The sequence below is a fragment of the Trachurus trachurus genome (assembly GCF_905171665.1).
Source record: "Trachurus trachurus genome assembly, chromosome: 11".
NCBI lineage: Eukaryota > Metazoa > Chordata > Actinopteri > Carangiformes > Carangidae > Trachurus > Trachurus trachurus.
The window spans coordinates 27633876-27658738 of NC_139904.1; the positions used below are offsets into that span (position 1 = coordinate 27633876).

At 41.5% G+C, this 24863-nt stretch overlaps 1 protein-coding gene across 1 annotated transcript in view; it reads right to left on the reverse strand.

Moving 5' to 3' along the window:
• Positions 1-21548, reverse strand: part of nxph1 (neurexophilin 1) — a gene marked incomplete at its 3' end in the record, with an annotated part of 40844 nt that extends 19296 nt beyond the window's left edge. The window contains exon 1 of the mRNA XM_083981918.1: positions 21419-21548. Within this exon, the coding sequence (XP_083838044.1) occupies positions 21419-21472 (54 nt within the window). The 5' untranslated portion in view covers positions 21473-21548. The remainder of the gene's footprint in view (positions 1-21418) is intronic.
• Between the last annotated feature and the right edge of the window lie 3315 nt (positions 21549-24863).

Below are 24863 nucleotides of genomic sequence, written 5' to 3' on the forward strand. Positions count from 1 at the left end.
GGAAGCACCGTCAGCCTCATACCTGGTTCAAAAAGTTCAGGTTCAGCTCTCCACAGAGATAGTTTCTTGTGTGAATGCTAGCTAAAAGAACATTCTTGAGTTACTTATTTGAGTGCAGGTGATGGGAACAAAACCACAGTATGAAACTACATTTAAACAGTGGAGGAATGGTAACTGGGTAAACTGACTGATCATGTTAGAAACTGTAAACTATGCATGAATTATTCTAAAACGAAAAGATGATGTGGCACTGCTGAGGGATGATGATCTCACTGTCCAATTCTATGCAATTTCTGCTGTGATTTGATTGGTTTTCTAAACAGTATGAATGAAGATGCATGAGGCATGGTTGCATCTAAAAAATGAATCTTGCTGAATTGAAGATCTCCATCAGCCCCATGTTTTAAACAGTTGCTGAACAAGATGCTTTCTATTGATAAAAATAGAACAGATTCATTATTGTGAATGGAACTCACAAATGTTTTTCACTGAGAACCATTTCTATCAATTCTTGGTCAGATCTAACCATTTAATCCATGAATGTTGTTGCTATGCTGTGCCTCTATTCTACATCTGATTGTTCTTTGTCATTTTTTCCACTCCGTTTTCTGCTTATTTTCCTTTTTTAATTTTGCTTTGCACCTTAGTTTGATTGTGTATAACTTATAAAACTAGACTGGAGAATCCCCTGTCAGTCGGTTAATTTATATGACTGTAAAAATGGATGCTCTGTCTATTGTGTTTGGTCTGTGTGCTTGTTCAAAAGGTACAAAAAAAATCATGAATAAACTATAGTATAGAAAAAAGTTAATCTAATCCAAATAGGTACTATGTTTACATCAATCTATAATTTGTCTGTAGATTATAGAATTAATTAATTGAATCAAGATATTGCACAATGGACAATGTTTTACACAATATGCAATATGGGTTAGTTGGGTGCAGACTGGGAGTCACTGCAGCTACTGACAAAGACACATCCAGGAAGTGCATCAGCCAAATCCAACATGGGACGCTCTATCTTTGATTCCACTAATAAAAATGTGTCTCTGAGTACTGAGCCTGTTCTGCTGCAGTGGATGATTTCACTGAAAGCTGTTCAGTCCGCAGAACTATACATTAGGTGGGTTTACATCTGGACAGTTTTAAATGGTTTCAAATAGGTTTGAGAGACCAAACCAATTGAAAATACTTCATAATTCATAAACACCTCAAACCGTCTCAATTACCCCAAACCCATTGAAATTCCAATCAGTTTGAAGGGGGTAGTTTAAACCTTTTCTAAAGCGTCTCCAACCTTGAAACGGGGTGATTTCTGGCTGCATTTGTTCTGCACATGCTCAGGACTTGACGTACGCACACACGTTTGAACACGCATGAGCCATGCCTGGCTGCCACTCAAGCGAAAATGTCGAGCAAGAAATCCACCGCCCTAAGATGGACATCAAGAGAAACCTATTTACTACTGGACATACTAAAAGATCAACATATTGCATACGCACTCCCGACTCCAAAAGGCTGTCCTTCTCCTGCTGCTGGATTCTAACAGTAGGCATATTGTAGCTTATGTCACGCTGCTGTTTAATAAAGAGAACTATTATAACAGCAAAGACTGCGCTCCACAAACCATGTGTTTCTGTGTTTCCGTGTTTCTGTTTTGTTTTTGGCACAGCTGTAGCACTTCCGTAATCAATATTTGTGTTGTAACCATAGTAACGCAATCACTCACGGCCAAACCAAACCAATTTGAAACCGTTTTAAACTCTCCATGTAAACACACCTAATGTTTCTATTTTGACCATGTGCTTATTATTGCAACCATGACAACAAAGATCATTTAATGTTCAGAAAATACCTATTTCAATCCACATCATGACCTTGACCATACCAAGCCATAGCTGTTCATCGTCGTCATAACCATGACAACAAAGGCAGGTACAGTATGCCACTCTCGGGAAAGCTTTCTGCTGTAAGTGCCCAACTTTAGGACACATTCAGACATGTACCAGACAAACTATATTGTTTAGGCGTGGGCTTTAGGAAAACAGTGTGAAATGTTAGACTGTTTATTCCGCATTATCCAAGTGTTATGAGGGGAAGGTTCACATCAGCACTAAAGGGTTGATAAAGGTCATTTACTCCACAACTTCGATATGAAGCTGTTTGATGGTGACTGATCTGAAACTTTATCTGATTTGTTGCACGCACAATGAGGAGACAGATGGATTGGTAGTGTGCTGGTGCTGACCTAGAGTCTGCATTAGCATGGAGTCAGGTAGAGACAGAGCCACAAGAGTCCATCCACAGCTCCTTGTTATGCAGAGTTTTAGCCCGAAATCAGATTAAACTCATTATTCAATAAACTATTTAACTGAAACCATTTCTGCTTCCACTGACCCCAGAGGACCTCATCTGAAACCCATGACAAGTTCTAATCAATATGATATAAGAGCTGAAGTCAGCTGAGACAAAAATAGTGATTGATTTTCAGGTCATGAGGTGACATTAAAGAGGGGGTGAGGGGGAGGGAGGGGGGGGCAGTGAAGTACCTATACATGAATACATATTCACAGAATCAGTGAGTCTTAATTAAGATCTATTAGAATATAAATGGCCAGCGGAGAAGATACAAACAGGAAAATAAAATGAGTAAATCAGTGATGCAAAATATTGATTTCTTAGAACAGGTTTTCTGCAGATTACTTTATTGATTACTTGACCACGGGCAGATTAACCTGTTAGGGGACCCCAGGGCAATAATTGCTTTTGGGCTCTTTCTAAGCCCAGGTATTAGTGCACAATAGACCCAGAAATTAACAGGACTCTTATGATTGAGGTTTTGAGTCAGTTGGGCTAAGGGAATGTAATTAAACACAACTTTTGTGTTAAAAAAGGTGTCTACAGTTAAAGTTATAGACTCTAATTTCATGGACCGGGGGCAAGCGAAGCACAGCGCAGGTGTGCCGCGCCAATGGGCGTATCCAGGCACACTTGGCAAGTTCCGAGCACGGTGCACCAAGCTCACAGTGGCTGAATATATGGTATAGCATACAATGAGAACCACTGCCTCAAAAACAACTCCGTCTTCATAGCGTGGTGAATGTGAAGGTCACAACTTCTCAACAAGATCGTTTTGGAGTTGTGGGATTGTGTATTTAGGGAAAACCAAAATTTCCGTGTGCAGCGTCTCTGTGCCTCTCTCTTAAAACAACATGCACCGACAAATAAAGGTAATTAATGTACTCCTATGACTATAGGGATTATGGCAATCTTTTGCCAAAATGTAGAACTATCCCTTTAACATGCTTACATGTTGAACATAACCATTTAACACCGGCACCCTGAACGACCTGCTCAATGTCAGGAGGAAGTGGATCATTTGTCCCTCTAGACCTCAGAATGTCACTTCACTCTACTTCTGTTGAGCTTGAGGTTAAAGCCACCCTCACATCATCCTGTACATGGGCTAACTAACCACTTCTTTTTTTTTCTTAATGGCCAATACATTATGGAAACTAATATAATTTTACACATGTGCCATGTTGGATGATTTTTTATTTTTTATTTAATGTATTTTAGGGATGCACATGATTAACCGTTAACTGATAACAAGAACTTTGACCGATTAATACTATCGGTTATTTATTACTTTTGAATTAGCTACTCGTGTCGTCAACTCATGGGGGCGTGTCAACACATGCCGACTTCCACGTGCCTTCTGTCATATTTCCAAGCAAAAAGTTATACAGGAGGACTGACAGTAGCCTATGTGCTGTGCAGTCCCCGTGAAGGAAGATCAGACAACAAATGTAGCCTACAAAGACATACAGTAGAAGTGCATCACCTGTAATAACAGCACTGCACAAAAAAAAAGGACGTCGCTGTGTTCTCCAGATGGTTCACGTGCAGCTCCACAGAGGAGCTCTGCTGTTCCTCTCTCTTCAGCCTGGTGTTTGGCTGCACTTTGTGTAAAAACAGTGAAACATTGGACGATCTAACCTATATGAGCGCCATCAGCTGAGACAGAGCTCAGTGGATTTGGCGCTGATCAGCTGTTGCAGCGCGAAAAAGCGATCGGCCCGCAAGTGTTGTAATCTCATCGGTTAACAAGCGTCGGTTATCGGTCAGAAAGAAAATTGAAAATGTGCATTCACATTGGACACAAGATTGCATACAAAGTCAATACAAAGACACGGATACAAGCACATTTGTGCCGGTGGAGCGCTGCGAATGAGGCAGATATCATGTCATTTGCACATTTGCATATCTTCAAAATATGCCAAATATTTGTGTGACAGTGTCGGGACAGCCTATCAGAATTATGACTCTCCTGAAGAAGGATGAAGCATCTGAACACCTTACAAGTTTTAAGAATTCCTCCTTTGTAATTGGTCTGGGGTACTGATACTGTATGTGGTTGCCTAAGGCAGAGGGGCCGTGAGAGAATTTCCTGTCTAGATTGATTGAGGGAAATTTTAATTAAGATGGCTGCCGGACAGGTTTTCACTCTCTAAAGGTTGTGGTGCTGTAGCAAGCACATATAGGAGGAACTGTTATTTTTGTTGAATATGTATTTGTTATCTTTTTATTTTTCGAGACTCTACGAGCCTCATAGGGGGGTAATATGAAGTATCTGAACACCTTTTCTGTCTTGTAGAATGTGAACCTGTGGGACTCCTCTCTGTCTAGAGCAGGTGGTATTTTGGGGTTAAGACAAAGGGAATGCTTTGAGCTGGACGAGAGAGATCTCACATTTAGCACCACAGACTCTCTCAGATTCAATGTTTTTTTTGACATTATTCTTTCTTGTAATAAAGTATTTTTAAACGCAAGTAAAGACATGTCAGCGGTGATCACTTCTTTCATCAACACATCAATATACAACAAGGCAGCAGGACGTCAGTGACTTGCTAGATACAGTGAATATCTATTGATTTTCACAACGGCCACTCATCGGAGGCAGATGGACAGGCCCTGTATGGCTGAGCGCCTGCAGTTGGTGTCTTGCCGAGAGATCCTGGCACCGATCCTACCTAACAGGTCATCAGACTGGGCCCTGGTGAGCCTGGAATAGCGCTGGAAGCGGGCAGCATCCAGACGCTGCTCCTGGAGAAGGTGGTGGAATTCATCAGACTGTGTGAGCCTCTGGGTAATATTATTAACTCCTCTTGTATCTGTTATCTCCTCTTTGGGGGAGAAACTTACACCCGAAATCAAACTTGCACTGGTGTGTGAACATACAGTACGTAGCCCTAAGGTTTCTGCATTCTTTCTCCATTTTCAAGGCTCATCATGACAATAATTTTATGTTACTTTCAATCTTGTGCCTGCATATTAGGATCCTGTTCTTCATAGAAAAGTGTTCAAAAAGCTAGCACTGATGTGATGTCATATCGTGGTACAGTAGTGGTGTCATTTTGTAAGGGAAGAGGCTGGTGAAGGAGTATGAGTGAGAACTGGGACTTGGCCTAAGATTTCTGGACATGGACACTGATGCCACAGGATGCAAAGGTTTCAAAATCAATCACAGTCAGCATATAGCCAGCTATTGAAAATTTCTACATTCTACTATAATTTCAGAGAGAAAAAAATAGAAGAAGCCCCACATAGCATGATAAACATAACAGACAGCTTTTATTTTGGAACGACATGCGGGAAGTTTATGTATCGGAATGCAGAAAACCTGAATTCAGATCTTGGTTGAAGCCTGTGTGTGTGTGTGTGCATGGGGGGGCATTGAGATGTAGCGTCTTTAGCACACACACATCCGTAACTTTCAATGTAGGTGTGTGTTATGCGCACTTGTTTTTTCGTGCATATCCGTGCCACACAGCTCCATGTGTGTCAGACCGGTTCTGCTCCGAAGCCCGTATGTGGAAAGACGTCACCTCTGAGATGTAGAATGTGTGTTATAGAAGAGAAACACACATTTCAGGACCACTGACTCGTATCATGTGCTGTCATGTGCTGTCATGTAGTGTGATTTTCAACCTACATGCTGTGAAGTATTTGCCCCCTTCCTGATGTCTTACTTTTTTGCGTATTTGTCACACTTGCTGTTTAAGATCATCAAACAATTTTTTTAACATAGTCAAAGATGACCCAAGTAAATATAAAATGTGTTTTTTTAAATTATGGTTTCATTTACAAAGGGGGAAAAAACCTACCAAAACCTACCTGGTCCTATGTGAAAAAGTAATTGTACTCAACTGAACTGTATTTAATGGAGGGGGAACAATACCTGTTATTCTCAGCTGTAAACGGTAGGCTAAATATAATCATAGAAGGCTGAAAACTACACGACATTTCTGTTCTGATAGTCAGCGGTGTAAAATGTCTAATGGGCCTATAATAATAAAAAGTCTACAGTAAGTCTATGTAATTTCAGTGGGTCATTGTGATATGATTACCTCTAGCTAGAGGGGTCCAAAGTGATGCAGAGGTTTTGTCAAATAAAGTGAACATTTTCTGCAGCTGACCCAACCCCCAGTTGGTCCAAACTTAAATATCTAAAAAACTGTTGAATGAAATTTTGTTCAGACATTCATGTTCCCCACAATAAACATCCTGCTTGCTTTGGTGATCCAGTAGTTACTTTTGCTGGATGTATTGCCATGAAACCTGGGATGGACAGACATTCATGTTTCTCTACAGAATGAATCCCTCTACATTTAATCAAGAGTCATCATCATGTATGAGACCCACCCACCTTAATAGGATGGCCACTGCTCATCACGAGTCAGGCAGGTTGAAGTTGAACGTCCTCTATTCCAACTGCTGATGTGAAAATCTAAATGTGACACGGGAGGGAGGAGGCTGCTAAGTGAAGGCTGTATTTGGGATTTCACGCCATGTCTGGTTCCCCTCTCTGTTTCATCAAAGCAGAGCAGTGAGCTCCTACCATTACCTGGGGACTAATTGACCCTTTAACCATATCATATCAGTGCTCACTCGAGTGGCTCCTAACCGCCTGAATGGTCACATGGTCTCATTGTACCAGGGCACTCTGTCAAGGTATGGCATCTAGCACACCTGTTAAAAACTCACCCATCCTTTTCAAAGGGTATGTTTGGGGGCATTGGGGTATGTGTGCAGGTCACATCACTGCAGACAGAATGTCAATGTGACAAGATGACAAACAGAAAAAAAGAACCAAAATGACCTATAATGCTTTTCTGTCAAATGATGTGTGACACGAGGAAGGGCGAATGCTTTATGATTATTACAGGGATTGATTTATGTTTTCCTCACTCAGCGAACTGACAGTGGGTTGAGCCTTCTCTCATACCTTGTGTCATGAATGCAACATGAGTTCATATGCTTCACGTTTGTTGGATTATCTAACAGTGGCTGACAATTGGAGGTGTGAAATAACTTATTTTCTATTGCCTTTGAGGAGACACTTACTACTTACTTAGACTTGTGGAGGTGCACCACAGGTATAGTCTAAACATGCCCGCCATGCTTCTTTCTTGAAAATAGATTAGCCTGTGTCCAGAGAGAATGGAGTTACATAACTTGTGGCTCCTGTCATGATAAAACATTTTGAATTGGCAAATAATCAGGGCGACATGCATCACAAGCTGCTTCACAATTGTTACAAAAAGAATGGCCTGGCTCCGCAAAATGTCACATTTGCACATCTGGTGAAAGCAGGGTAAAAGACCGAAGCTCTTTCAGCATCTCCTGCAGGCTGCGCCCATTATTGTCCACACAAACAACTGAAGATTTTCCTATTCTTACAACATTTGCAATAATGGGCCTTATATAAACTGAACTTAAGACCATGTAGTACATTTATTCAAACTCTCTGTCCCCACTTGGGTGCACAAACATGTTCAGCTAAATTGTAAGAATCATTCTTCCAAAAGGTGGAGAAATATAAGAGCTCAAAAGGTTTCATTGATGAATGTGCTTGAACATTCACAACAATCTGCACATTCGACTTTTTATCATTTTTAATCTGGAAAGGACTTTGACTAGATCTTTTGCTACATTCACTCACACGTTCATACATCAAACACACACGCAAACATGGAATAGAACTTCTTGCTTATTGCTTTTTAAGAAAAAATCGATTCCTGCGTGGAAGCCATGAATAGTCAGCAGTCAAAGGCCAACTGAGCAAAAACATGGATAAGGTACATGATGATTTTAATCTAACATAACGTGTGTGAAGGGTTATTAATTCCTCTGTAAACCTATATGTTTTAACAAAACCGAACCAAAGACCCGTCCAGGTTGTAGGTCACCATTGCTCAACCTCACAGGAGACATCATCCCCAGAACCTCCTATTTATATAGCCCTCGGTCCAAACACAAGCACTGATATTTTAACAAAAGGCAGCACAGGTTGACCTTGACTATGTCGAGACCTTGACTATTGTGCACCAGCATGATGGGGCTTTTGTAGGAATAATGTCCATTTAAAATGCTCATTGTCCTCCCAGTGCGCCTTTCAGCCTGACGCTGTGTACCATTAATCACAGAGAACAGCAGCTGGCTGTCATCCTCAGACTGACGGCAGAGTGGAGTTTAATCATACAGACCAGGGAGGAAGACAGTTGGACTGTGTATATTCACTGTGGTGACGGCTGGGCGTGGTGGGGTGTGGGGTGGGGGTGGGGGTGATGGGAGGTTATGCTATAGCATGTGTGCATGGCAAACAGGAATCATCAAAGGGCCGATATATTTTATTCTCATCTTCATCTTAAAGAGCTCTATTGTCATGCAAAACCCCCCATATCATCCTGTTACACAGGGTGCTGCCTTTGTTTCTGTGAGCACACTGATTATTTTGACACAGTTCCATCTACACAGTCCTGCTGCTGCAGATGAGGAATACTACATGGAAAAGCAAAACTCCTATCAGATGGAGGTCCTGAATCTGTCCCCCTTTTTAAGGAGCAGCCCATAGGTGGCCTGTGCAACATCTTATTATGATCTATAGTTACATTTTGGTGTCATGCGACATCTAGTGGCCACTTTAATTATGACATTACGTAATATCCTAAAGGGAGTTGCACGTACAAGCTCCAAAGTGCCAAGCTGGAATTTATTGGTTCTCTCATCTGGAACATGTTTTATCGCCTTCTTTACCCCTTTAAAAAATCTAACTCAGTAACATTTACTCAGGAGCACATTCTCACTTCAGTAAATTGATGTAAGCAAAATAATTTGTACTTGAGTAAATTCTTCAAGTAGATTTTCCATTTCCAGGGAGGGGTGTTGGAGTGGAGAACAGTGGATCACACAGCTCATAGAAATGAATGTGAACAAGTTCATTTTGAGAATAAACTTAATTTCCTAAATTCTATGAAGGTGAACCAATGTGTGCTCCCCGTGGAGCTCGCTCTTGTGAAGTGTACAGTACGACTATTTCTCAGAGGACAAGAGGAGAGCTGCTGCAAAAGTCTCTCTTTCTCTTTCTTGAAGGATCTTGACGTTTCACATGAACCTCAGCTGAATTGTGGAGCACACTTTTGCAGATGAATAGTTAGTGACTTAGTCCTTTGTAGGGCATGGTAAAAAGTTTGAAAGCTGTCATAAGTCTAGTGAAGTTCATGAAGAAATAATCCTGACAAAGATTTCACAGAGTTTCGGAACCCGCAGGTTTTTATAGGAACCTATGTTCTTATAACTCTAGTGTTTTCATGTCTTGTTTCAACGTTTGAGCAGCACAAATGAAATTACAATCCCCTCCATTGTACTGAGAGGCAAGGCAAGGCAAGGCAATTTTATTTGTATGGAGAGAGCAGTCAGACATATCAGAAGCTGCTAGTTCACTAATAACTTTAGTGACTCACGGTCAGCTGAGAAAAAACAAACAAACATAGTGTCATTGTTTACAAAAAATTGAATGGAAACTCAAGAAGCCAACAGTGGTGATAAACAGATAAACTCAAAACTGTGGTAGTTCCCACACACACACACACGTTTGTATGGCTATCTTTGTGAGGACACTCACTGACATAATGTATTCCCTAGCCCCTTACCCTAACCTTAACCATCCAAAACAAATGCCTAACCTTAATAATTACTCTTAACCTAACTTAAACCAACTTATAATAACCTAGTTCTTATAAAGTCTTAACCCTCAAACAGCCCTTGGAAGGAGTAGAAAGTCTGGAGTCTGAGAAAGTGAGAACTGGCCAAAATGTCCTCACTTTCCCAAAATGTCCCCACTCTGATGGTTTAAAACTCAAACTGGTCCTCACATGTATAGCTGTACAAGTACACACACACACACACACACACAACATGGTGCTTAACGTGGTTCAACAAACAGTGAATGTGAGGAAAAGCGGCAGTGTGTGGTAACAGAGGAATTCAAGGTCAAATATATAAATGTTACTTTGGGGCAAGGAACACTTTAGAAAAAGGAGTAATATCTTAGTAACGGTATGAGATGATTTATGATTGACAGGCGCTTCTTGGTGAGTAATAGCAGCAGACAGGGGCTTGTAAGAAATGGAACATGGCTCTCCTCTGAAAGATGATGTGAGTATGTCAGTCATGGCAGGATGACACAGCAGGCTCATGCACGGACAAACAGCACCAGTACAGTATTTCCAACCCCCCCACCCACCCCCCCCAGCTCTGCTGCAGCTTAAAGTCTGCAGTTGTGCTGACTGGAAGGAACCTGCGAGAGCAAACACATTTAATTAACTCCACACATCTTTTTTGGAATGGCTTTACTGCCTGAGAATGTGAGACTTAGAGTCTTTTTCTTTTTTATTCTAGCTGAGTCGAAGATACAAAATGAGTTTTTATGGGAGGATGTGCAGGAGACGTTGCACTGCAGCACGAGTGCTGTGCCAACTGTATTAAATGTTGGCCTCATTACTCATAAGGTTATTCTACTACTTATTATTACTCATTGGTGGGTGTATGAACTCAGTTGTCTCTCTCAGGTTGCAGTATCTCTAACAGCTTGTGCAGTCTCTTCAAGAACAAATGTATATCCTTCCTCTTGTGTTAGGGTCACCACTGACCTGTTTTTAGGTTCTAAAAGTACCACATCAATTTGTTTATTGCATCAAGTCTTTTTGACTTTGTCAGGAACCTTTATTTAAACAACATAAAACAAAACAACATTTTTCACAAAATTCTAAAATTTGCTGGTTAAAATGATAACATCTGTGGTGTTATAGGGTCGGTTTCGACCCAGTTATAATGATAAGAACTATAATGAGTTAAAACTGAAATTATAAGTGCAAAACCAACCTTTTCATGGATAAGGAAGCCTAATAACGTAACAAAGAGATGAGAAACAAATGGGATGATAAATAATTGTTTTAGTGTGTTTTACAGCGGATTTAAGACTCGGTTCAGAACCGACCCTAACACCATAGATGGCAGCACAAAGCTGACAAGAGGAAGGTTAAATAGAAGTTAAGGCGTATTCTGACAAAAAAAAGCCCAGGGGCCACACCAAAAATATTAAAACCAACCTTTGCATGGATACGGAAGCCTAACAATGTAACCAAGAGAAGAAAAATAAATTGGATGAAAAAAAATGTTTTCAGTGTCTTTTACAGCTGATTTAAGAGTCGGGTCAAAACCGACCCTAACACAAGAGATGGTAGCAGAAAGCTGACACAAGACGAAGGATATATAATCATTTACATACAAAAACATCATATTTATAATTGAATGTTAGCTACTTGGGGAGCTGACTCTGGTTTTGCATGTGTAACCATACAACCCATGTCCTCCCTGAATCTCCTGTTAGTCACGCAGAGCTCTCCTGCACATCATCATGGTGGAGCTGTGCTCCGTGTCCTGAGCAGCTAATGTTTTAAGTGATGGCTTGTGAGTCCTGACAGATCATCCGTGCTCTTCTCGAGCTGTGGGCCTGACGCTCGGAGAACTGAGCGAATCCATCAAAGCGACAGGACGAATTAGTGCCAAGACACCTCACTATCTGTTAGGAGGAACTCCCATCAGTAGTAATTGATTTGATAAATGTTGGAGAGGTGAGCTCCCCGTGACAGAGAGCCCCCAGAACCAGAGAAAGTTCTGTACGCTGTAAGTTTTGACATGAAGCTGCGGGTTCAAGCAAGAATTTCACTCATGAATAAAGAAAAAGATGTCTGCACTTTTAGGATGATTTTACTATTTTATAGCCTAATCGTTATTTACACAATCCATTTACATTAATTTTTCATTTAATATTTATATTGTTTTATTACTTTCATTTCTGTATCAGGACTCAACCTTTTTTACATCCTCAGTTCAGAACCACAGACCTGATGATGACCGGCATGGTTACACTGACCGGGCACTTGTTTTCTGCTGTTCAGTGTCTTCTAGTTTTCACATTGGGTTCTCTGTAGCTTCACATTAACAGGCTGTAGATAGAGTGTAAGATTAGAATTTAAATGACTTGATCAAATATGGCACCACAGACTTTAAAGTTGTGTAATAACATGCAGTAGCTGTGAGCTGATCACATAGACTGTGAGGACTTTCATCAGCATATCAGAATTTCTGATGAAAACCAAAGCAGAAAATGAAGCCATACAATTCCACCAAGTCTTGGTGATTGAACTGGTTTTGATGGAGTTTCCACTGGATCTTTGCCCGAGCCAACAGGCTTTATGTTGGGTGGCAAACATGACATCAGTGTGTGCTGCTGTAGAGGTGATGGTGACAGACCATTAACTCGCTTAGGAAATGTAACCCCCTCCCTTTTCTGTCTGCTACGCTGTCTCCCCCACCCCCACAACTTCAATCACTCCTCTGTAGCACAGAGCGGACTTGAGTCTGTTACAGTAAACACTAAACAAGTAAATGCATGTGAACATTGTTTTCACTGAAGGCTATAATCGAACAATGCACTGCGTGGAATTCATTTACTCTGCACCTGGTTAAAAAAAAAAAACATGAAATGATGGCACGGAGATGATAAGAGGTGAAAAAAAGGGAGAAAATGGCAGACAATAAGGAGGAGTACTTCTGCTTCTCAGGAAAGAAGGAAGTGTTTGAAGTCGAGGGTCAGCAAGATAAGACGAGTTATTCATGTGAATCTGAGGAGAGAGTGTGGAGAATAGAAAGTCCGAGAGAGCGCGATAACCAGACAAGGAGAAAGGCGGTAAATGAGAAAGAGAGATAAGGGAAGAATTGAAGGTCTCCTCCTACTCCTTCTCCTCATCTGTGGCCACGGCACCACCTCTGAAGGATGGCTCTCATCCCACTGACACATGATTGACAACTGTCAGATGCAAACACACTCGCCTTGTGACTGTTTCCTCAGCCCTCTGCAGTCACTACAACCCAAATAGAATCATTATCATCCTTATTTTGACTATTTTTTATATCATAGATCCAGGGATGGATGGATAAAACACATGTTCCCTGTGTGAAACTGAGTCAGTGTGGCTCATTTATTTGATTTATCCACAACTCTTTCACTTTAACAATCATGACAAAGTTCCTCAAAGTTACAGGAAGTGCATGGATTCAAACCCTCACCTTCAGCCCAGACAGAATGTTTAGAATAGCTGCCATGATGACAAAGACAATGTTAGCTATGGCACCATACAGTACAGGTCACTGGAACAGGGACAGGCTATAAAACATCTTCACTGACCAGCGATGACGTCATGCTTGTTAACCTCTGAATCCCATTCCCATCTCTAGCCAAGAACAAGCCAACAATCTAGAAACAAGCTGAGTTGAGGTCTGTGTCCCAACAACATGGTCAGAGGAACACTGATTTTGCTGTGACAGAATCTAAAAAATAAAACAAGAATGAGTTTCATGTTTAACAATAAAAACTACAACTCTCATGATCCCACTCTAATTCATGATTCCATCCTTTGTCACTGTATTGATAGAGAGACCCCTATTGGCACAAAAGTGTATTATTATATTGCCTAGTAAAGAGAATAGGGTTTGTTATCTCCACCTTAATAAGGGATAAGAGACAAAAAAAAGAGAAAAAGAATACATGATCGACAACTTCAGCTGATGTTACTTAGAATAAAACAAATGTCTTTTGGAAAACAAATATGAGTTAAAGTTGTTAGTTGAAGACAAATTCCATTTTATTTGATTTGACCTTGATGTTCTCTTATATCTGCAATTCTAAATGGACATCAGAAGATTATTGTTTTCTTTTTTAAAGATAAAAAAAATCGGAATATTTTCTTTTCTTTTCTTTTGCTCGGAGATTAGATCTATTCTATGATGTTAAACCTGCTCAGAGCATTTGATAGTAAAGCTCTTCAGTGAGAAAAGGGATGTTAGGTTTTACACAATTCTTCCCAAACTCACTGTAAAGATTTTTCTCAGATATAGTTCAATAATGTCAACCAGTATATAGGTTTCAAGAGCTACATATTTATATATAACACCCACTGATTTTTTTTTTCTTCTTTTTTGTAGCAGGGCAACAGTGCACGCAAGGCCAGTCACTGTAACATAGCAGGATGGAAAGATCTAAAGGAGGAGATAACGGACATGGGTGGTAATTCCTGTAAAAGAGGGCCTTGACTGTTGGACTGTGCAGCAGACATGAGCTGCGATGGGAAATCCATCATTGCCGACACAGCAGAGGGAAGCATCGTGGCACTTGCCCCACCTCCTCTTCCTCTCCATTTCCACTATTTTCACCTCCTCCTCCTGCCTCCATGACGAGTTCACACTCTGAGCCCGCTCTGTTTCACCAGTCAGTCAAGCCCGTCATAAGGTTAGAGAAAATTACTATGCAACTCCAAATCCACTGCATGTATGAGATATTATTAGACTAAAAAGAAGAAAAAAGACAAAACAAACAAAAAGAAACTGCAATTAGCTTCAATCTCTACTTACAAGACACTTTTCTTCAAATTGGAGAAATCCTGCAAATAAATCTGTCTCTGAGAATTTACAGTAAAAGAGAAAAAATACTGAATGTGGAATAAACAAAATATCAGGTTTATTGTGAGACTTTTTTCAACATCCATCCATGGTCACAGGAGGCGATCCAAGCTGAAACATGCAAACCACACAAAATAGGCCCCAGGCCCAGGAATCAAACCAAAGGCAACAGTGCTGACCACTGAACCACCAACCAAACACATTCTGTACTAATCAGTTTGTCATTTTAATAAACAAATCCCACTTTGTTATTTAGTTAGAGAGCAGTATTTAAAATAAGTCAGTGTTTGTGAAGAGTGATCTCGGCTTTTCACTCCGATCTGTGTAAATCATGTACTTGAAATTTAAAAAAAATCTGATTCCTAATTCAATTCAGTGAACATCACAAATTATTTTTTAAATGACTTCAGTATTTACACACTATAATTTTGAATTCACCTATCTGTCTATACACAAATGGTGGCCGATGGTGTCAGCTAACTGGAGCTCATCCATGCAGTATCAAGGTTTTTCTTCAATATTTCTAAACAAAAATATCAATTAAGAGTTTTGTGACCGTGTGACAAAATTAAAAAGATATATTTAGTGGTCAGGTCAATAAGGGATTAGGTCTATATCCTTTTAATTACATTACTGAAGACAGCAGGTGAGAAGCCAGGAGTGTTGCCCTCTCATGAAGGAGAAAAAGGAGAAGGTTTAAAGGTTTACAACGGGGAAGCGCTGAATCTTAATTAAAAAACATTTAACACAACATGCAGCGTGTTGTTAATTAATGGACAGACTGATATTCTTAATTCTATCAAGTAAATTAATACAAAGCATCTGGAGGTGTTGTGGTCATCAGAGTAAGACAACGCAACACCGGCACGGCGCTTTATTGCGCTCTGGCAAATCTAATAAAGGCAAAAAAATGGCCACAGAGTTTCTGTCATGCATATCTACGGATGTGAGGAAAAAGAAGTAAATCAGGAATGAAGAGGCGCTGCTGTCACATGTTAATAAATGAGAAAAGCCTTGTGGGAGATTTTATGGTGAAGGCGAGACACATTCTGATCAGGCCACATGTGTCAAATGGGAACTGCTGTTACACAAGAACACGTGAGCTCCCACTGACTGTCCAGCTCAGTCTAGTTATTAATGCAAGAGGAACATTTGTACAAATCAATAAAATTCTTTCTTTTTTTCTTTTTGGGGAATTTTTGCTTTTATGTGATAGGACAGAAATAGACAGGAAATGGGGAGGCATAGAGAGGGGAAATGACATGGGATTCGAAATGCCATTGCTGCAGTGAGAATTATGGCTCAGTGAGCTATACAATGCCCCAAATTTAAACATTTAAATGTGCAAAGAAAAGAAAAAAACGATGCTACTTAAATATTATTGCCTTTGAGCTTTATTTAGTTATTTCGTCACTTGCTTACACCTTTCAAAAATAATTTGGTATTTATGTTCATCAGCCACCTTTTGATCTGCTGAGGCTACAAATGAGATGACTGAGCCCGACAGTAACGCTGCAAGTCATAAAATAAAATTAAAAAAAACTGAAGGTAAAACAGCAGAGCTGCTCTCAGATACACAGTTATCATTTTAAATTCTCCCCCAAACTACATAAAACACATTGGATTCAAGAGCCTTTCAATCTGACGGAGCGGCATCAAAACGACTGTTGACTTATTTGAAGTGGCTGCAGATATCAGGCTGAGTTCTGGAGAGGTCGTCTCCTCTATCACTTCAGCTGCAACAAGCTAAAGCCATGAGCGGCCGACTCCAGTCACCGCTGCTGTACCTGCAGATGTAAAACAGGAGCCGACCAGGTAATGTAGTCACTCTCTGCCTTCCCAGACATTTCTCTCCCTGGGCTACTTCAAAGTGCTGCTATCTGGGTGCCACCTGCTTGGCCATAAAAGGATTGCTCTGTGAGGAGTGAGAATCAAGGGGTGTGCAGATTCCCCCCGGGATCAGACCCGGGTCTGGAGCAGGGTTTGATTTTCTGAGAACAACGCCCTTCAGTGATCAGCTCTGACCTCTGAACTGTGAGCGTCGCTGGAAATCTGGAGCAGCACATGGAGGGGAAAATACAGAGGCTGTGGTCATTAATCATACCCACACACACACACACACACAAGTACATAACAACACACACACACACAGCTACCGAGAGGTGATTTTTCTGGGAATGTCTCAGGGAGATTATTTAAATATTTAACACCATCAAAGCCCCAAATCCAAAGGTGATTTCCCTCATTCACCAGCAGCTGGAGTCCAGACAGCGGCGCTGCTTATGCTGCTATTATCACCGACTTTATGGCCAAACACCAAGGTCAAGTGTTGTTTTGGCTGTTTGGGGCTGTTTGCATGCGGCTGTCTCAGGAGGCTGAGCTCAGATCAGTGAGGCAGGTTCACACAGTGTAGAGCTCTACAGCCAGAATAAGTCACCTTGACGTGTCAATTACTAAGTCACACACCTTCAGTCGGCCGCACAGGGACACACCGGCTGGAGGTCAAAGGTCAATCATAGATACATTTCAGATTTTCTCAGATTTTACAAAAAGCCAAGAAATCATTTATTTTTATTGTGTTAAAATTGTATTCTAGTTTCAGCATAAAGTGTATATTCGTTGTTTAAATTCTAGTCCCTGAAAAAACATCTGTGCATTGAAACTATTAATCAATTATTAAGACTGCAGAAGAAGGAGAAAAAAAATTATGCAAGCTGGTTAAATAATTCATACAGTCATTTATTCAAGCAGCCAAAAAAACGAAACATTCTGCTGTATTTGATGATGTTAAATCATTGTTAACTCTATTTCTCTGACTTCACACATCTTAACATTCTGCATTTACCAGAATGTACTTCTAAACACAGTGGATGTTTCATGGTTGATAGCACGCTTACATTTGAGAGTTGAATATTATTATTATTCACAACAATAACAATAGTCATCATAATGATAATAAAAATAATACACTGAGTAAAAGTAATGCAAAACAACCCAATGAGTTGCAGAGCCAAGATCATCTAAACCCCCTCAGGCTCCCTGGAATTAATACAATTCACAGAACCACATGAATGAACTCTAACGCACTCTTCGCATCACATGAAACCTGCTGAGGGTCTGTGGAACAACACAAACCTCCTACAGCACCTCAGGAACCTCCTGATGGATGACCAAAACCTCACCGAGGCCCCTAAAGCCCACCTTGGTCTGGGCCTGGGACCACCGAGGGAGGAGGTTTCACTGAGCTAACAGCGCTGGGTGTAACAGAGCTGAACTACTGGGCCGAGCTGAGGCCACTGACACGGCGCTGGGAGAATTGCAGTGGTGTTCTCTGAGCTGAACTCTCAGCTCCTTTTCCAGCGCTGGATCTCTCCAGCCGCCGGGCCTGAACAGCTCTGAAGTGACACCTCCATGCTGCTTTAAAAGCTAAGTAGAACAAAGGTCGACCCGGGAACAGAGAGAAACGTTCACTTAGTCGACGTCTGGGCTGGAAAAAAAAAAAAACAACAACGCTACAGACCCGTCATGGCTCCCCACTTGATGGCACACAATGCATTAGTGTGCAGTGTGTGTCTGTGCACATGCATGTGTGTGTTCAGCCGCACAGCATGTGGGAATTTGCACTAATGCTTTTGCTATATAATTTAATTAATACTGGCCCTGGTCTTGATTTCAGCTTCAAACAGCTCATTGAAAACATATTGCTTTTTTTTTTTTATTCTTATGAGCTAATTCAGAGGTCTGTGGACTGAAGAGGGGGTGTGCTGAGATGGGGGTCAGAGAGTGTGTGTGTGTGTGTGTGTGTGTGTGGAGGGGGGGGGGGTCACACTGTGTGAACTGTGCTGTAGTGATCTCTGTGGGACTTTCTTTCCTCCCCGCCGTGCAGACTGCTTGACACTGCAGGCCCCATTTGCGCTGTTTGATAATAACACTTTAATGTGACTGCTATGACTGTTGTCAGCGGGACCACTGCATCTGTTTCTCCCAGGGGAGACAGGAGGGAAAACGAGTTGGGGGGGGGGGGGTTGGGGGCTGGGAGTCAAGGGGGGGTGGTAGCGGAAACCATCAACCAGAGAGAGCTCAGTGTCTGTTCCACACAAGGCTGCACTGAGGCCCAGGTGAGAGGACGACTGACAAATCCTTAACACACAGCTGTCAACCAGGCACCGGTCTACACCTTCTATCTGAGACAACAGGAAGAAGCTCCTACATGAAATCTAATGCTAATAATAATGATAATACAATAATTAATTGAAAAGTAATATTTGAGCTGTGAGCATCAGGTTGGTAACAGCACCCATGAGTATGGACTATTTATTTATGATTATTAATAGCAACATAAGGAAATAAATAAAAGTAGCATAATTATTTAGAATAGAACAAACATGCCATTAAATCAGACAGCTTTTTATTTAAAGCCCAAATGAAACATGGTTATTCCAAATAAAAAACCAAATCAATCAAAACCACAACTTATTTTCTAATAACCTGTTTATTATATTTCATTCGGGGATTTGTTTATTATATGGCATTTTATTACAGAATTAAATTCAGACAGTATCATAAGTACGTGTAGGCGAAATGAACGCAACATCTTTTAAGATTTTTTATCCATGTAAACTGCTCTGAATCAAATGTCGGAAATTCTATTGAAATATTGTATGAATAAAAAATGGTGATATTCCCTGGTGGGATCCTTCTGTCCAGGAACAATAAGCGGTGTGTTAATTAAATAGTGGACCCTGGGTAATGTTCCCGCTCTGTCTCATTTACTACAGCAGTCAACCTGCGCTGGGCTGTCATCGGGGTCAAGGCGCGGTTCTCAGACAAGAGGCTTAAGCAGAGACTGGAGCCTTTAACACGAAATAAAACCATCAAAGTTCAGCTCTAATCCCCGCCGCGGTGGATAACACTGATTGTTAACGGGGTTGCACAATAAACGTGGTTTATACTGGGAGGGATTGCTCCGAGCGTTCAAGTCAGACCAAGCCGGCGAACAGGATTTACTGGAAGAAACCGACTGGATTTCTTTTTTTCTTTTTTATCCCTAGCGCGTGTGTGTCCATTTAAAAAAACATTTTTCCCCATTTGTAGGTATTTCACCATAAATTCCTGACTGTATTTGTCGTTTATAATGACCTATAGCCCTAACATTTAATTCTGAAAAGAGCTGCTTAAAACCAGGGGGAACATTTCAGAGAGACGAGGAGAGGGGACAAATCCTGGAAGTCAGTCAACACAACTTTGGCTTTCAGCATAATTGTTCAATGCCAAAAGTTGTATTCAAAATGTAGTTACATTGAAATATATATATTAGGCCCTTTATTATTCCCGCTGTGCAGTATTTACTTCTTTAGGTATTTGAAGTAAAAAGTGGGTTTAAAGACTTTCAGCACCCTGGAGAGCTCCACATCCTCCAGATGGATAATTTACCCTGCGTGTGTGTGTGTGTGTGTGAGAAAGAGAGAGAGAGGGAGAAAGAGAGAGAGAGAGCGAGAGAGGGGTAGAGAGAGAGAGAGAGCTTTTTAAATAAAGGAAGAAAACACACATTTATAAATGAAACTCTGTACGTGTGCTAAAGGTTTACACACACTTATTGTATGGAGGGATGAAGTCAGATTACTGACTATGAAGAGCATTTATTCTCATTTGTAACGTTCTTCAGATTTTAAAGTGTTTACACCTGTTGAGACAGATGAGAAAATTACAATTATCCAACCTTTGTCTTTTCATTACAAAATAAAATGAAGCAAAGTGCTAATGAGTCTGTGATGTGGATGGTTAATTAGAGACAAAGGAGGATTTGGACGTTCTCTAATTCAGGCCTGTCATTTCCTCTCATCTGTCCATTTAAAACGTGCAGTGATATAAACTAATGAGAAAATTGCCTTCTTTCCTATTTGTCCATGTCAGCAAATTAAAATGCATTCAGTTGTGTCGTTGTCTCAACAAGAACAACAAAATATTTACAAACTTGCAGTGAAGTGTGTGTGGATGTCTTTATGAGTGTAACCAGGCAGATATTAACATTATGAGGCGGATTGAAGCTGTTCTTTTCCTGATAAACAAACTGCACTCCAGTGAGAGAAGCACATTTACCGTGACGTGTTTTTGACCTGACACATCCACAGTGTGTCCGGGTCCCTGTCTGAAACCCGCTGCACCGCGCGCCACGGTCAGTTGGGGATTGTTATGGCGCCCCCGTGAGACCGTTTCACTGCACGTGCCGCTTCCACGTCGCCGTTTTAGCCACTTGATTTCTTAATAATAACATCTGAGTGTTCGGAAACATTCCGAACCCCCCACCCACCCCCGACCCCCACCGCAATGTGAAAGCAGGATTCCTTCAGTCATGGTGAAGTAAGAGTATTTTACGCACGGCGGAGAAAACTGAACCGCTGCAAAGTTTCACTGTAAGAGTGCAGGTAAAGTTTGTTCATTTACACACACAGCCTCTCTGTGTCGGTCACTGGGAACAGTTAACGTGGTTGTGGGTTTCTGAAGGTGAAGTGGAGAAAAACTGAAGTTAAAAAAAAAGAAGAGAAAAACTCACCAGGCAGAGCACGGGCGTCAGGAGGAAAACGGCGCACCAACACGTCACTTGCATCCTCCCGGAACTCAAACTTCCACTAATTTCCCTCGGCTGGTAGTTGCAGCTTCGCGGACCATAAATCCACCAGGTGTCCAGGCAGCTCACAGCACGGCCAAGCCCCGCAGCAGCCCAGGCGAAACGGACACTGCGCTCCCCATTACCGCGGAACAGAACAGAGCTGAGAGTTGGAGACGGAGGAGAGGGGGCGCGGGGAGGGGAGGAGGGGAGAGGGGGGGCAGGTTGCTGTTGCTGCTGCTGATGGTGTTTCGGAGAGGAGGGAGGGGGGTGTGTGGCGGGGGGGTTACTTGAGAGTTAATCCAGGTGGAGAGAACAACAGGGTCATAGCTGTGTGTAGAGGTTCGAGTCCCCGACGTGTTCTGGCTGCCTGGCGCTCGCGGTGGTGGAAGCGCTCCGATCTGAAGGAAACGGCGTGGCTTCCGCTTTATAGCGAGCGCCTACAACACAACACAGGGGGACTCTCGCTCTGGGGGTTGGGGGGTGGGGGTGGGTGGGGAGGGGGAGGAGAGAGGGGGGATTAAAGGAAGGAAAAGACGAATAAAACGGCTGCTGTTTGGGTTGTTTAAAAGGCTGAAGTTTGGCACCAGATCCAGAAAGCAAAAATGTTCTCTTCCTCCTTCTTTTTTCTTTTTCTTTTTCTTCAACAGACTGTGGTGGAGAAGAGACAGCGCTTCACCTCCAGCTGCTGCGGGGGGGGCTCGCGCGGTTTATGTAAGATGAATGAGCTGACATTCAAAACTCCAGGTACCAACCTCCTCCATCCCGCCCCAAACTTGACACAGCCCATCAGCCTCATTCCATTATATTCATATCACCGTCACAATCAACCGCGTCGCTGTCTGCTCTGTGGCTAATTGTGGAAAAAGCCAATAACAATAATAACCACCATCTCCTGCTGGAGATCCATCAACGTGCCAGACATTTTCATGCAAACATGCCAACTATACTGCACACACTTGTGTTCGGCTTTGGCATTCTGTTTGGCTTATGTTGGAGGACAAATGATGCCTTCTCTTGTTTAATGATAATGGATGAACATTCAGGACCCAACTGAAAGCATGGGGGGCATCATGTTTTCTCTTTTTGTCTGATGGGCAGGGCCGTTGCTAGGAATTCTGGGCCCCCTGAAAGAATACTAAAGTGGACCCCTACCCCCTGACTTTTCCACTTTTTTTCTTAGACTACGTATGTATTATCATTTTTTATTTAGCCTACTTTGTTTTGATGCTAATGCAGCATTACTATGAGTATTAAAGCAGAATAATTCAGTCATACAAAGATTAGACTACTGGGGTTTTTGTGGGTCCTACTGGGAGCTGGGCCCCTAGAATTATCATAGCCTATACAACGGCCCTGCAGACCGCCAACAACATTACAGTTCCTATCACTGGCTTATCACAGCAACAGGACTTGGAACCTAAAACAGAAATAAAAAAATATTTTCTGTTTCGCGAATTTGTCAGCCCTCTTGCAATACCTTGGAGGCCCACCAGTTGGTTCCAGGCTACGTGCTGAGAACCACTGCTCACCTGCATTTATTCAATGCATTTACCGTCTTTACATATACAGAACCAGACAAGACCTGGAGTGTGTGCACTTTCTTGTAATTTGCACACAAGAGCAAAGATAAAGACAAAGTAATTGAATCACTCAAGGAGTGGAACAGCTCCAGTATTCTGAAGCCAGACCCTACACTAGTTTTAATGTTTCTAGAGTTAGTACAAGAGGGACAAAAAAAGACTCCACATTCAATGTAAGGAGAATATTAAAGCACGTTTCTTCTCCACAACAACTGGGAACATGTCTTTTCAAACAGAGACTTTGTGGCTCAATGAGATGTTTTCAGAAAAGCTGTCAAAAAACACTTGATCAAATACAGTATATATACAGGGTTATTGTTTTGTTATAACAATGAAATAAGATAGATAGTCTTCATTGGATCAAATTAGAATTCAACAATTAGACAAATCACTTGATGAACAGGGCTGTCTGAACCTTTAAGGCATGTAGCTATGCAGCAAATGTGAACATACCATCATTATGCTTGTTTAGCGGAGATGTGACTATGGGATTATGATTTCTGTAAATGTCTAATTAATGTAAACTTGTGTATCTGGCAAATTGTGAGTAAAATATTCAATCACAAGATATTCGTTTTCAGTCAAATGATATGATTTGTCTCAGTTCAAACTCTCACTGCATTTGGAGCATCTTTCTCCAGCCAGTGGTTAATTGCCCCATTGCAAATTAGCCTGACCCCAAACACCTTTGATTTAGTGACATGCTATTTGGTTAATGATTTGTTCATTAATTTGTGAATTGGATATGTTAATGATAGATTCTGACACAGAGCCTCTCTATAAACCAGTAAGTGGCTGGTAAACCATGGATCCTTGGATTACAGGGGAATTACAAGGGAATACATGTGGATTCCTCTTACCACCCTGGCAAAGCAGGCCCGGCATCTTGTTATTTTTTATCATATTTATTTAGTTTATATCATATCAGTTTATTCACTGATGAAGACTGACTGAAATGTGGCTGAAAAATGGGGGGAAAAAATAAAAAAGGTAAAAGAGTGCGGCTTGAGGTAAGAGATATCTGTATGTTATATCTGTGTGTGCGTGTGTGTGTCTGTGACCATTGCAACCTCCTCAGCTGCTGAGTGTGTGTTTCTGGGTTGGGGATAGATAGGATTCTTTTTGTCAGGGAACAGAAGGACCGGGGAGTTGAGCAGAAAAGAAAAGACGGAGGGGGGCTGTGCTTTAATAAATCCCCAACAGTCTCATTGCTACAACATTGCAGTGTTCTGGCATTGTCACCATAACTCAGCCAGCAGGGCTGATGGGATGCTGCTCTGAATGGCTCAGATAGCCTTCAGAGGCCCAGCATGGCATGCAGTGGCAGAGCAGGTGGAGATAAATCAGAGGGGGTCGGCCCACTTCCATTGTGGCTGTAATGACACACAGTATGGTCTACACTACAGTAAAGTAAGGGGCCCATAATTTAGGATTAGCTCAACACTTTCTTGAAGGTTCCAGTGAGGCCAGTTTGCAGAAGTTGAACTGGGAGTCTTTAGGCTTTAGGAGTGTGCATGAGCAGGTCTGGCTGGAAGCAGTGCTCCCTTAACTGAACTGTAGCCTAACAGTAATGTGGGACTAGGGGATGGGGAGGGTGGGGGAGGTGTTCTTGGTCAATCTGTTACGTTATTGTATTCTTTATTTCTTTTTGATTGGTCCCATTATTTCATGTATCTGTTTTGTGTGTTCTGTAATCAATGTGTGTGATATAAATGCCCAATAAAAAACAAAACAAAAAAACAATTAACTGTAGCCACAGTCTTTGCCTTTCCTCGCCTCAACATGGTGTTTTTGACATTATTGAATAC